Raw genomic sequence first — 14084 nt, 5'->3', positions numbered from 1 at the left:
TGTGCTCTGGTGTCTGCAGCGTCACAAGGAGTGGGACTGGCTGTGATGTGCTCTTGAACCTCTGATATCACAAGGAGTAAAATTATCATATTTTCTCGTGTCAGTGACATCACAAGAAGGGCCGTGGTGTGCTTTTGATCCTGTGACATTAAAATGAGCAGGGCTGTGATATACTTTGGTGCCTGTGAGATCACAAGGAGCAAAACTGATGTGCTCTCATGCCTGTGATGACATAAGGAGCCATATTGGCTGTGTCCTGGTGGTTGTGAAATCACAAGGTGCACAGGTGGTTGTCATGTGCTCTGGTGCCTGTGACATCACTTGGAATGGGTCAGGTTCTGATGTGCTCTTGTTCCAGTGACATAACAAGGAATGGGATGAGGTGTTTTCTGCACTACTGCCTATGTCATCACAAGGAGCAGGGCCAGTTGTCATGTGCTCTGGCGCAGGGTTTGCGATGTACTCTGAGGCCTGTGACATCAGGAGTGGGATTGGCTATGAAATGTTCTTGTGGCTGTGAAATCACAAGGTGCAGACGTGGTTGTGGTGTGCTCTGGTGCCTGTGACATCACAAGGAGCACCACACTGATGTGGTCTGGCGCTTGTGGCATCACAAGGAGTGGGGCTGGCTCTGAAGTTCTCTTGGGCTTGCAATAACACAAGGAGAGAGCCATGATGTGCTTTTGTAATCATGACATCACGAGGAGTGGGGCTGTGATGTACTCCAGTGCCTGTGACATCACAAGGAACAGCACCGTAATGTGCTCTGCTGCCTGTGACATGAGAGAGGAGGGCACTGATGTGCTCTGGTGCCCGTAATAACATAAGGAGCAGGTGGCCTGGGTTGTAGTGTAGGATGTGCACAAAGTATTTATTCTATGATCATCTTCATGAGCTGCTGAAACCAGGCGGGGCAGTGTTTTCCCAGGCCCCCTCCCTCTGGGCTATCTTCTGTTAATGGCCCATCAATGCCTTGCTGCATGACTCATCGGTAACTCCCTTCGGGAGCTATCCCTGTTGAATGGGCCATCAAGGACCCACTGCATGACTCATAGAAAGATATCATCCCATTGTGAGATGCTCTGCCCAGGGGGAGGAGCCAAGCATTCCCACCTGGATATAATCTGGGATTTGAGACAGTACAGGTGGCCCTTACCCACCAGATTCCCAGAGGACAAGAGCTACCAGAACTTTCTACAGGATCACTGCTTCAGGAAGACCACTTCATCTGGACTGCTTCCACCACCCTGCTCAGGTTGTATTCTGACTCTGTCAGTGGTCTTTTGTATTATTGAATGTATTTTATTTTACTTTTTTTTTTTCCTTTCTTCCTATTAAATTGTATCTGTGACTTGGAGTCTCTCACTGGTTTTGCTTTCAAACCACTACAGCAGGTCAGGTAGTCATGTGCTCTGGTGCCTGTGACATCACAAGGAGCAGGGCTGTGATGTGCTCTTGGTGTTTCAACATCACAAGGAGCAAAATTGCCACATTCTCTAGTGCTAGTGACATCAGGAGGAGCAGGGCAATGATGTACTCTGGTGCCTGTAACAAAAGAAGAAGGGCTGTGATGTTTTCTCGTTCCTGATAATACAAGGAGCAAGGCTGTCTGATGCTCTCTGGTGCCTGTGACATCCTAAGGCAAGGGCTTGTGAGGTGCTCTCATGCCTGTGACATCATAATGGAGCAGGATTGGCTGTGATGTGTTCCGGTGGCTGTGAAATCACAGGGTACAGTGGTGGTCATCATGTGCACTGGTGCCTGTGATATCACAAGGAGCACCGCAGTGATGTGCTCTGAGGCTTGTGGCATCACAAGGAGTGGGGCTGCCTCAGATGTGCTCTTGGGGCTGTGATATAACAGGGAGTGGGGTTGGCGGTGATATGCTCTTGTACCCGTGACATCACAATGAGCAGGGCTCTGATGTGCAATGCTCCACACCCAAGTGCATCCAGGTGTTCCCCCAGACCCAATGCGATGCTCTCACCATTCCATGAAACACTCCCAGGAGCCCACCATAAACCCCTCTCCTCCAGCAACTCCATGCAAATGTGAACTGAAGGAAACCCTACCCCTAGAACAGCCCCAGGCAGGAGCGCCCCCCTCCTCATCATCACTGCTAACACCTGGGGCTGCTCTGTCCCCTCCCTATTCTAAGTGTTCACACCTGAGGCTACTCTGTCCCCTCATCATCACACCTGGTGCTGTTGTCAGTCTGAGTGTGAGGCACAAGCAGAAAGGACTAGCTGCTCATTCCCGAACACCTCATTGTCTGCACCTGACACACTGGAGCACCAGCCTTTCCTTTCTATGCATAAGGACCCCTCCTTCTTCAGGTGCCCAAGGCTGAAACTGGGATTCCACCTCCAAAATTCAATGTGTCTAAGGTTCATAATTCCCAAAAAAATTCCCCACTGACCATAAACCATCACCCATAGTTTTTTCCTCTGGAATCATTACTGACTTGCATTTCTGTGGAAGCGTTTGCCACATCTATGGAGAGCTCTGGGGTTTTTTTATAGGTTATCCTCACAAGCCCAGGCCAAATCCAAACACCTAGAATTACAGGGAAATATGAATACCGTTTACAAATACTCCCCTTCCCTGCAACTCAGTCTTTCACTACACATCCCCAGAGTGGATTTACTCCATCCTTTCTTCCCAACAGCACTTCTCCAGCACAAATCCCACTTCCCACAGACAAACCAAACAGAAATCTGCCATAGGTGTTGGCGTGGAAAGTAAAATTCTTAGTGCATCGGCTACATGATTAAAATACATATATTTACATCGATGGCCACTGATGGAAAGGTATTCAATGGAGAAAATAGCCATTTTGGCAGCATACTTCCACACACCCTCTGAAAAAGCACAATTAGCACCAACTCCTAAGACCACTGCTGAGGAATCCAGCCCTCCTTCAGGCATCCAATGCAGCAGACATTGAAAAAGAAGGGGGGAAAGCCAAGTTTGGAGTAGAAAAACAGAACATAAATACATGAGCATTTAAAAAGCCATCACACAGCAATAGTGGGAAACAGTGACATTTATTCTTTCCTTGCTTTTTGTGATGACATAAATATGAAGTAAAAACACATGGCAGAGCTAGGATTTGACAGGTCATCATTTTGGCAGTTTGGATGGCAAATGTCTCTTCCTGCACTAACACCCAGCCCAGTTTACATCTACCCTTAGCCTAACTCTTCCTTCCCTCCCATTTCCCACCACTCTGCTCAAGGGCTTTGCACCACACACTCTTTCCTCCCACAGCAGCATCGCACCAGAACACAGTAAGGTTTTTGCTGGCACTCATGTTCTCTCCAAGTTGATCTTACCAGGAACTCTTCCACTTTTCACTGCACAAGCCATGACAACATTTGCTCACTAAAATAAATCTTTACCACAATGAACGACAGCTGCAAAGGAACAAGTCCTGCACAGCAATATTTTTCAGCCTAAGGAGGAACAAATAATTTCGAAGGTTTGGATCTTGTTCCAGTGCACCAGAACCAAATCAATCTGCTCCGGCTCTGAAAACATCAGGAATGCCGAACTCAGCTGCCAGCAATAAGCACGTAGCTGTTCCTATCCCCAGGTCCCTCTGATACAGTCTTTCACACAGCCTGTAAGAAATAAGCCCCTTGAAGATGTGTCAAGTCTGAGCATTGACCTGCAGCCTCTCAGAGTGGATTAAAAATAGCGAGACAACTTCTCTGGACATGCTTTGTAAAAGAAAAGGTTTTGACAGTGACAAAACCAACAAACATTATTAAACAAAAGAAATATAAACCAAACACAGTGGAGATAGAACTCTTGCACTGCTAAGGCAGTCCAAAAAAGCGCCTGAGCAACTCTGAGCACCTTCTGAAATAAACCATGATCAAGGAGGGACAATTTGACTTGCTGCCAATAGAAACAGCTACAGGTTTTGAGAAACATTTCCAAAGCCCAATCACTGCCCCTGTGCTGGCACTGGGCCAATTGTGATTAGGGAAGAACAGAAAGTTCTGGTGTTTCTTTATAAAGTCAGGGATGTAACTGAAACCCCTTTTCATTATTTGGACACACCTGCTCAGGTGTGGGCATGCATTCCTACATCCCTCACTCCCTGCTCTGTTGTGTCCTGAGGTACCATGCTACAGACTGCCAGCAGCAAGATTCATCCCCAAGAACCATCATGCTGACGTCCTTGGACATTCCAGTTTCCGTGGGGATATTGCAGCAGCCTCCTGCATATCATTCCCTAGCGCAGCAACACAACGAAGTACTCGCCCACCCTGTGTCTTCATAAAATTGTGTACCAGGTTTAAACAAGTCTCAGGTCTGAGGGGCGCCATCTGCCCAAAAAGCCCAAGTCTGCATCCAGAGGAAATGAACACCACAAACAGATCAGTGAATGCCAGATGCAGGGGACACTCTCATTTTGGACCTGCAATTAACTCAGTAATGGAGAAATGTGAGCCTGAAAGTCTCACAAGAGTGCAAAACGTATTAAACACTGTTTCTAGAAGGTGCCCATGTCATTACTTAAAGGTGTGGCTCAGTTAAGGAGGAATACCAATAAAACACACAGATGAAAAGCCTGTTTGTTTGGGGTTTTTCCCTTTAAAAAACTCAGCTACATGGTTTACTAATTCAGGTGAGTTCAGCCCACCACTTTCTGTTAAAAAAGGATCAACTAAGTCTATGCTCTAAGACTCTAAGATACATTAAGCAGTTCAATGTATTGAGGTGGAACACACAGTATCATTTCCCCACTAAACCTCAGCCACAGGAGAAGCTTCTCTCTACCCCAGGAGCTGCAAGGAATTTGGGTAGGTGAAATGACATTGGAGAATCGCTGAAAATTCAAAGGCAGAAAGAGAAGATCTACCATTAAAAGGTGGGAAAAAGGGAGAGGTTTCAGAAAACATCTCTGTGCTCTAATTAACAATTATTTCCAATTCCCCAGTGAGAAGAACAGAACCCTGGAGCAATTAAGGCCACACAGTCCACAGCAGTGAGTGCTAAGCACACATCCAGAGAGGCAGTTTCAGCATCTAAAATAACAAAAAAAGAATAAAAAGTTGGTTTATTTTGTTTAAAAGTTACTTGAAGTTCATCAAACCAAACCAACCTTTGCTCCTGATTTTGGCTCACTGACACACACACTAGAAGCCAAGGGTCACACAGGTCCTGCTTGCAGAACTCTTGATCAAAACCCTTGCCTTTCCTGCCCAGTGCTGAGGGAAATCTGACAGAGGATTAATAAAGAACCTTTGCTGAGGGCAGTCATCACCCCAGGCCTTCATGCTTGGCAAGATTTTGTAGTAAATGGACCCAAATTCAACTCCTTCATATAAATTTCTGACAAGTCTCATCAGAAAGGTACTGGGCAGTCACTCAGAGCACAGAATTAAGACTGCACAAGGAAGAACAGAGCTTTGCCATGAATTGCATGAGTTCATTTTTTCCCCCTCATCACTCTGGGACTGTAGGACCCGATCTTTGCAACGTAAGCAGACCTAAGGCACTGGTTCCAGTAGCAGCTGCAGTTCTGAGCTTCCAGTTCCCTGGATTGCTCATCTAAGCACTCACAGCAATCTCACCTCAGCCCAGAGACTCTCTGTCCTTAGAGGGAAGGAAACACAACCTGGTGGGACATAGCTCTGGCACCACATTACCTCTTCCCTTCTCCCCTTTTCCAGCAGACCAGGCTGCTGGAAATGACATTCCTTACAGGGTTCATCACAGCAGAGAGGAGAAGCGGAATCTGTGACTTACCCACCACCTCGGGCAGGACCAGGTTAGGTTTGGATGCTCAAACACCCAAACTCTTGGCAAGGATGGGAGAAGTTCAGTGGTCCTTCCTGTCCTGAAAGAGAGGAGAAAAGGGAAGTTAAGCCCACTGGGGAATCAAAGACTCCCACATTTCATCTTTCAGCTCAGATTGCTCACCATAGAGTTTAAGTCATAAAAAAGGAGAGGTGGCACGAAATCTAATACCAGCATTCAATTTCCCAGCACTCAAAGGATGCTAATTTTTCTTCTAGTGTTGTTTCCCCAAATTTTGCAGAACCATTCTCATCCCAGACCCCACTTGTCAGTTCTTCAATCCTTTGGCGCTGGACCTGGACAAAAGAAGGGACACACCTGGATCACCAGAAAGCAAGGAGAGAAAGCCCTCCAAAACTGGACAAAGAAAAATGACAGGAAACACAGGAAGACAGAGCCCTTCTTTGCATGTCTGCATTTCTTTTCTAAAGACTTCTCTGCAGTTGGATGCTCTTCGCACTTGGCTTCCTTTAAAGGAACAGATTTGCTGCTAAACACCTCTCGGGCCCAGATGTGACGAGGAGAAGGTCAGATGGAGATGAGGAGTCAGACAGGGAATAGCCAGGGAGATGCAGGGCCTGGGAACATCAAGGATGGAGAAGAGAAGGAACAGGGATTGTTTTCCTTGTTTAGATCCATCAGTGCAGGGAGCTCAGAAAGCACATGGTACCAGAGGGATCCTGGGCAGGAGCAGGATAACTGGGATAGAGGGCAAGCTGCTCCCATTCCAGTGCTGTCCCACAGGAGGGGAATTTTTTCCTTTCCAGTGGGATGCAGGTGCTACCCCCCTGCAGAGGCAGGAAAACTGCCTTACGATCCAGTACAAAATATGCCTGGCAAGCCCAGGGTGCCAGGAGCCAGAAGCCATTTCTCTTGGATTTCCTGCTCACAGGCATTTGAAGCTTGCTTTGCCTCACAGGCACTTTTCTGCCAAGGGCATTCCCATCTCTTTTGGATCCTAAACAAAGGTTTGGAAAGCTGACTTTCATGAGAGAACTGCTTCCTATATTGATCAGTCTTAACTTTGAGTTTTCCTTGGCAGTGAAATCAGGGGGTGAATCCAATGTAGCCTCCAAGGGCCATAAGATTCCAGCTAGCCAATCCCCAATTCCCTCAGGATTGGTTTGTTGAACCTTTTCAGGGTTAATTTAGCAAACTTAAGAGTTTGGCGATGTCATGATCAAAGCAACCAGAAACCTGTTAAAAAGAAACTGAACTAAAGCCGGCTAAAAGTGGTCCCTGCTGATGACTCATTACAACAACTCATTCAAAAGAAGGCAGGAATGATGCAATTCTCTGCCCACTGAGGACACAGCAGCCAGCAGAGACCTTTCTCCCGCTGTCCAGCATAGGCTTCCTCCCTCCACACACAGGGAACTGCAGCCACTCAGGGAACACTTGACTTAGTCCTGGGCTGGCAACAGGAGAGGCACAAGGAGTATTCTGAACTTGTTCCAACCTCAACGCTGTCCAGACCCGGGAGAAAGCACTTCTCACTGCTCCTGGAATTTTCTTCCCTGTCCCTTCCAGCTTTGGAAAGTTTCTGTGGGAGCTAGGATTATTGGTGTGGTTCAGAATCTACACACGCCTAAAGCATTCCCTCAGGGATGTGGAGCTTCCCTCGTGCCTTTCATTTCTTTATCCCATATAGTCTCCCCAATGGTCAGCAGTCTTGAAAGAAAAAAAAGGAAAAGAAGGAAGACCAAGTCACTCTGATATTAAAGAGGGGTGCTTATCCCAACACACTTCCAGGCAAAAAAACATTTCTGCCACTCTAACAAATCCACTTGAGGCGGTCTCAATTTGATAGTAACTATTTAAGTACTGTATCAAGAATCATAAGGACGGAAGGCTTGGAATTCTCAGAAACTGCTGGAATAGCTCAGCTTGGCTATGTCAAGCACCTTCCCAGCCATGGAACCGAGCACTCCCAGCCTAAAACAGCACATTTGCTACAAATCTGACAGAAACTGCACTTGGCTCCCAGCACTAGAGCTGCTTTCACAGATAACACGAGACTGCTGCGAGTTGCTCTTTCGGCAGCAGCTCCTGGGGACTTGAACAGCACCCCCCGCTCCCAGCTGGCTCAGGCCAGACTCCATGCAGCACTCATCCAGAGCTGCGGGGAGCTGAAATTCTACCTGGGAAACCCTGCCCGGCAAACCGTGTCCCCCGCACCTCTCACCTTCTGGCAGAGGAGATGCCTCCTCCTGCTGGGTGCTGCCGGCTGCAGGCAGAGGAATGGCTCAGGCAGCTCCGCCGACTGTTCTTCTTGATGATTTTGTGTTTTCCTCCATTTTCCCGGGCCAGAGGAGAGCGGCGGGGGGAGAAGGGGGGAGGAGTGGCGGGAGCGTGGGGAGGCGGGAGGACGGGACGGCACAGCACGTCACGGTGTGGGGTCCTCTCGTAGGAGGGAAGGAGCACGGCGCCGCGCGAACGGTATGGAGGCATCCCCGCTGCTGCCTGTCGGTGCCCGCCCGCCTCCCGCCAGGCCCCGGTGCCTGTGAGCCCGCAGCCCGTGTCCACATAGCTGGAAACGCCGCGGAAAACCGCACCGGGACGGCGTCGGCATCGGGTTTGCGTGCAGGCAGCCGACAAGCCGGAAGGGGGTCCCTACTTTCCCGCCCTTTTTCATCCCTACCCAAGGCGCATGCGCACGCTGCCGCCATCCTTGGAAAGTCAAATAAATAGCGCGAGGGGACAGCATCTTGAGTGTGACACACATTACTTCCGCCCTTCTCCGCTGCCATCTTGGGTGCTGGCACAAGTCACTTTCGGTAGAGACACCATTTTTGTTGTCGCACCCTTAAGGCCCCCCATGCTACTCACAAAGGCGTCTGTCTTGTCGACTGCCTGAACCCGACGCCGACCCCACACTCTCGGCGCGACTTTCCGCCGCCCTTCCCAGCGCGAGGACATGGGAAGCGGGGTCAGCGGCGCTGGAGTCAGGCGGCAGCCACGCGCTGACGCATCTGCCGAGTGCCTGCTACAGCCGCCATCTTGAGTGTGGCCGGAGCCCGACCCAGCTCCTGCACTGCCCTGGCATGTGGGTCGCTTCCGCCATCTTGACAGGGGCACGCGCGGGGGCAGCTCTGTTCCGACCCCGCTCGCCCACCCGCTGCCCTCAGCGCGCTGCGACCGCGCCTCTGCCGCCCACCGGCCCCACCGGGCCGCCCCCTCTGCTGCCATCTTTCTCAGTCACCGCCCCGCACGTGGCCGCTCCTCGCAGCGCCGTGTCCCTTTGCATTCCTAACTCTCCTCCACCCCGCTATTTACAGACACTAGTCCGCTTGCCGCTCGCTCCCGCCCCTCACCTCCACGCTCAGCAGCCGCGGAGCCCGCTGCCGCTGTCCCGCGTCACCCAGCAGCGAGGGGCAGGGTGCTGGCTCGGGAGACAGTGGCAGAACCGCTCTCTGTCCACAAGGCGGCAGTGCTGCCGCCGAGCTCAGTTCGGGGCTGCGACGCGCTTTGGGCACAGGCAGAGAACGGAGACAGAAGTTCCCAGAGAGCCCTTTCTATTTCCTTCTCCCTCAGCATCTGTTCTTATAGTTTCAGGGTACTTGAGTGGTTCATTCCTAGATAAAAAAGTTATGCCATGATTTTCAAAACTACCACCCATCCCTACTCAGGGTTTCCTACTTTCTCGTATACAATAGAATAGATAGAGAGGGCTTATTTCAAAACTAATTTAAAGTACTATTCTTTGCCGATACCTATAAGAATGAAAAATTTGACAGGTTTTAGTATTCCACACCCACCCCTCCCTGTCAATTTTCTGGCAGCTTTGGGTCCCTCTGGTGGAGGGCACCCCGCATGACCCCTACTCATTCCCCACTCACCTGCTCCTCCACTGCAGTGTGGCTCTCTCCTAAGGACGTTAGGATGCCTCAGATTACATCCGAGCCCCTGAGTCTCCATCCCCTCCCGCGCAGCCTTTTTTCCTCACCCCCAAAGGCGGCACAGAAGGAGTTTGCCCTGGACAGCAGCGTGTTGCTTTATTCAAGCCCTTTCCACGTGTACACCCCCCCACCCCCCCAAAAAGGGACTATGCAGCAACAAGAAAGGGGGACAGCCCCCAGCGGAGTTAAAGTTCCTCCCCAGCCCCGCTGTCACAGGTTAGAGGCAAGAAAGAGGGAGTCACAGAAGAGAGGGCACAGGAAGAAAAGGAAGAATGGGGTGCAGGATCAAAATTGAAAAAACCCCCAAACCTGGGATGTGCAGCATGACAGAGAGGGATTTTAAAAAGAACAGGGACAGGAAATGGTACACAAGGATACAGTGAGAAACAATGGCACACGGGAGCACCACAGAGCCACCAAGAAAGGAAGAAGAACACGAGTGAGGCACGGAGAAGGATGAAGAAAAAGAGAGCATGCCAAACACACAGTGAAGACTGAGGGATACAAAGAGGGAAACAAGGACAGAGAGGCAATGACCATGGCACGTGCCGGTGGGGGGAAGGTGGACAAGGTGCAGCACAGGGATGGAGAAGGAGAAGGATGGGCAGCAGGACAGAGGCTTACCAAGAGAAGGGTATGATGAGGGCAAAGCACTGGGCAGCAGACACAGACAGGTACAGGCAAAAGGACAGTGAGAGGGGAAAAATAAATATAGTCACGGTGCAGACCAAAGGAAAAAAAAGAGGCAAAAATAAGGAAAGATAAAGATGTGGGCAGGGAGGGAGGGAGACAAAAAGTAGGACAGAACAGCGCAAAGGATTGAGCAGCATTTATTAAATAAAGTATTTCTTAAAAGAAAACAAGAACAAGAGAGAGTGAACTAGTGAAAGGCAATGGGAGGAGGAGCACACAGGACAAAGAAATACAAAAGACACACCAGACAGAGAGAAGAAAAAGGGATGATAGTTGGATATAAGGCTGAAAGAAAATCAGGATCAAACCCCAGAACTTACTAGTGAGTGGCTGATGCACGTGTCAAAAAACCACCAGCTCATACAGAACACATTACTGTCACGGCTTGGGCTACGACTCATTAATTAACATCTGTCTCCTGGCAGGGCCATAAAGCCCCTGATAAAACATGAGGTGAAAGTTGAATGGATGATGTGCTCCAGCTTTGGTGCTACTCAGCCCTAAACTCAGCCTATGCCGCCAGTGAACACCCTGATCTCCTTTCTCAGGGAAATTTCACCTTTATCTGTTCTCTTCCCTGTGGACTCAATATTTTCTGAGCTTGAGAAGAGCTAGCTCTTCTCAAGGGAAACTTTTCAACAGTTTTTCCCAAAACAACCTTGTGTAAACAATATTCCTTTCCCGTAATAACAGGTGTTGTTTGCTATTTCTGTTACTTAGCCAGTGGGAAAGGTCTCAGTCCTATGGACCAATAACGTGTCCTCTTAGCGCAGCACCTTATAAAAGAGATGAATAAATAAAGGCTGTAATGTAATGTAATAAAATGAAGGCTGTAAATAAAGCCTTCTGATTTCTACTGCCTTCTGACTGGAGTCAAGCATCTTTATTTTGCGTCCTATCGGGACACTTCCCCTCAGTGTGCTCAGAATGAACGTGATGAGAGGCTGAGAAGTGTTTTGCACAGCACAATGAATAAAATGGTCTAATTTTCAGAAGACAACTGAGAATAGACAGCAAAACTGCCTCGAGGGTACAGAAATTTCCTAAGAACTCTCCTGGAAGAGAAGAGAGAAGAGAAGAGAAGAGAAGAGAAGAGAAGAGAAGAGAAGAGAAGAGAAGAGAAGAGAAGAGAAGAGAAGAGAAGAGAAGAGAAGAGAAGAGAAGAGAAGAGAAGAGAAGAGAAGAGAAGAGAAGAGAAGAGAAGAGAAGAGAAGAGAAGAGAAGAGAAGAGAAGAGAAGAGAAGAGAAGAGAAGAGAAGAGAAGAGAAAAGAGAAGAGAAGAGAAAAGAGAAGAGAAGAGAAACCAAACAGACTTTCAATGCAAGACTCTAAAATCAGCAAGAGATTTATTGTGTATTAAATGTTAAAAATCACATGCATAATTATAGAATATTTTATAGTTAAAAAATATTTCAAAAACCAACCCTGACAGTTTACCTGCAACTGCTATAAAATATCTATTTTTACATATATATATATATGTATATATATATATATATATATATATATATATATAAACATGATGATTTTCTGTAATCAAAAAAATTAGGCAAGGATGCAACCATCCAGGTAATGCTGAGTGAACTGATGCCCTGCATCGGACAGTCTTGTCAAACTACTGCTGGCGGAACCGAGCTCACCCCGGCCAGTTCACAGACCCACTCATCTTGCACATAGATTCAAATGCAAATGACAGCTGTGGAAACAAGGAGTGGAAGAAAATCATGTTTTGCACACTACAACCAAGACCTGTGAAGGGCCACAGTAGTATATGCTGTAAAAGAGCCCGTGGTACAAGAAATGCAGCCTCGTGGGCTGTCTCCTCAGACATGCTGGTGGAATATTCCGTATAACTCTCCATGTGCACAGTGCACCTGGGTCTTGTAAACAGCGTCAAAAATGTCAGCACGTGTTTTACCAGGCACTTCAGGTTGAAGACATGTTTTAGCTCCTAAGGAAGACAGCCAACAAAGATGTTTATAACAATTACCATGGAACAGACATAGAAATGACAAGTTGCTGGTTTTAAGCAGCTGAGTCATTGCTGTTCTGAAGTATGGCCCCATATGGGTCACTGTTAATGCGTTTGTAGACAAAGTGAAAGACTACAGGCTGCGGACGGCTGTGCAACTCTGCCTTGATTTTCTGAGGGTAGGTATCCTCTGTCAGTTGTTGCCAGGTGTCATCAACAAAAAGAAACAGCCTGTACTCTTCTGGATTTGCCACTTTAAACTTCTCAGCACAAAGCTGACATACATCTTCGGTAGTGATATATGGCCTTACTAGCAAAGTCTTTCCCGTACAGCCGCTGGTAACTTCCTGGAATGCAACACGAAGGTAGTTCTACGAAACAAGAAAGCAGACATCAGGAACCCAAAAAATCCTCAGCCTCTGAAAACTGAAAAGTCAGCAACAAAAAGCAAGCCTCTCTCCCTGCTCCAGCTCTGAAACATACCCTGGTGATTCCTGGACATTATGGCCATCCTGTGAGCTGCAACCTGGTCTAAGCCTAGTCTAACACAGCTTCACAGGACAGCATTTAAATTTTTTTACAGGGATTCAGAAAGAAAATTTAATCTGCACCATATCAGTAAATGAACATGATCTTGAAGCAAAACCTGTATCTTTTCTCCCATAGAAACTGATGCACGCCCACAACTCTGCTAACACAGATACATTCTAAATAGGCCCCATAGGGAAATGCAGTTTCCTGTTTGCTTTTGTCTTGGGGTGATTTTACGATAATACTGTATTCCTCTATTGTCTACTATGCCCAGAAATGGGTCCTGGAGCTTTAAGCCAGGTCCAGGGGAGGGGCGGGAGCCAGGGGAACTCTGGCATTGTGTTCAGGCACTGGCTGCCCCCTGTGCTCGGCTTTGTGGTGCAGAGGGAGTTACATTTCTACTTTTGGCTACCTTAGTTTTTGTTAGCTGAGGCAAGAAGTTTTCCCAGGACTGCAACAGCAGTCCTCCGATGACTTCTGTGGCTTCTTCTGGAACTGCTTGGCTCAGCTTTGGTCCGAGAACCAGACCACTGGTGGGAGCCAGATGCCAGATCCCGGCTCTGTACCACAGGGGAAGCCAGGCCAGCAAAAGAGATAACTCTAAATTCACCAGCTTTCTCCGCAGCAGGGAGCTTCAATACCTAACAGTTATTCATTTTTTCCCATGCCTTGCGGGCACTCTGTTTGTTAAATAAACAGGATTTTTTTCACTTTCATCCAAGAAATTCCTTTTGTATTGGTGGTAAGGGAGTGCCGAAACCCATTTTCTTTAGAGGAAATGTTCATTCCAGAGAGTTTTCTCCTAAAATTGTCTCTAAATCAGAGATAGTTTTAGAAGAAAAATAGCTGGAATTAAAGACTAAAATGCAGTAAGATTGAAGGAGGTGGAAAAAATTACAGTGAGAAAGAGTTGTTTATTGACTGAGCTAGCATCCATGGTTCATATGCTGAATAAATTAAGCATGGGAAATCCCAGTGATAGAAGTTTACATTTCACAGAAACAAGCTGTTACAAGCTAGGACTGAGAAGAACGTTCCAATGACTCAAGTTCCATAAGAGCACTCTTGTTCTAATCAAGTATTTCTTGATACAATGCAGACTGAAACACTGAAGCTCTGCAATAGATTTTTAAAATCAGGACTGAACCTGACTGAAGCCATTTTTTTAGCTGATT

General features: G+C 47.8%; 1 protein-coding gene and 1 long non-coding RNA gene across 14 annotated transcripts in view; both read right to left on the bottom strand.

Annotated features, from left to right (window-relative positions):
- Positions 1-2152: 2152 nt before the first annotated feature.
- Positions 2153-11165, bottom strand: LOC136286446 (uncharacterized). 2 transcript variants are annotated; one of them, XR_010719909.1, is made up of 4 exons: positions 10727-11165; positions 5938-6110; positions 5764-5854; positions 2153-5039 (listed from the first exon to the last, which is right to left on the bottom strand). It is a non-coding gene; the product is annotated as an uncharacterized lncRNA (long non-coding RNA). The 2 variants fall into 2 exon arrangements; XR_010719908.1 differs by lacking the exon at positions 10727-11165 and adding an exon at positions 8000-8311.
- Positions 11166-11761: 596 nt separating this feature from the next.
- Positions 11762-14084, bottom strand: part of LOC136286443 (sodium/potassium/calcium exchanger 3-like) — a 191912-nt gene continuing 189589 nt past the window's right edge. For all 12 annotated transcript variants that reach the window (XM_066178013.1, XM_066178014.1, XM_066178016.1 and 9 more), the window contains one exon: positions 11762-12749. In XM_066178013.1, the coding sequence (XP_066034110.1) occupies positions 12432-12749 (318 nt within the window). In that variant the 3' untranslated portion in view covers positions 11762-12431. The remainder of the gene's footprint in view (positions 12750-14084) is intronic.

Source organism: Chamaea fasciata, unplaced genomic scaffold, assembly GCF_029207755.1.
Source record: "Chamaea fasciata isolate MVZ Bird 193981 ecotype frontalis unplaced genomic scaffold, bChaFas1.0.hap1 SCAF_3, whole genome shotgun sequence".
Classification (NCBI taxonomy): Eukaryota; Metazoa; Chordata; class Aves; order Passeriformes; family Sylviidae; genus Chamaea; species Chamaea fasciata.
The sequence above is the reverse complement of the archived record's forward strand: the minus strand, read 5'-3'. Positions and strand labels throughout refer to the sequence as shown.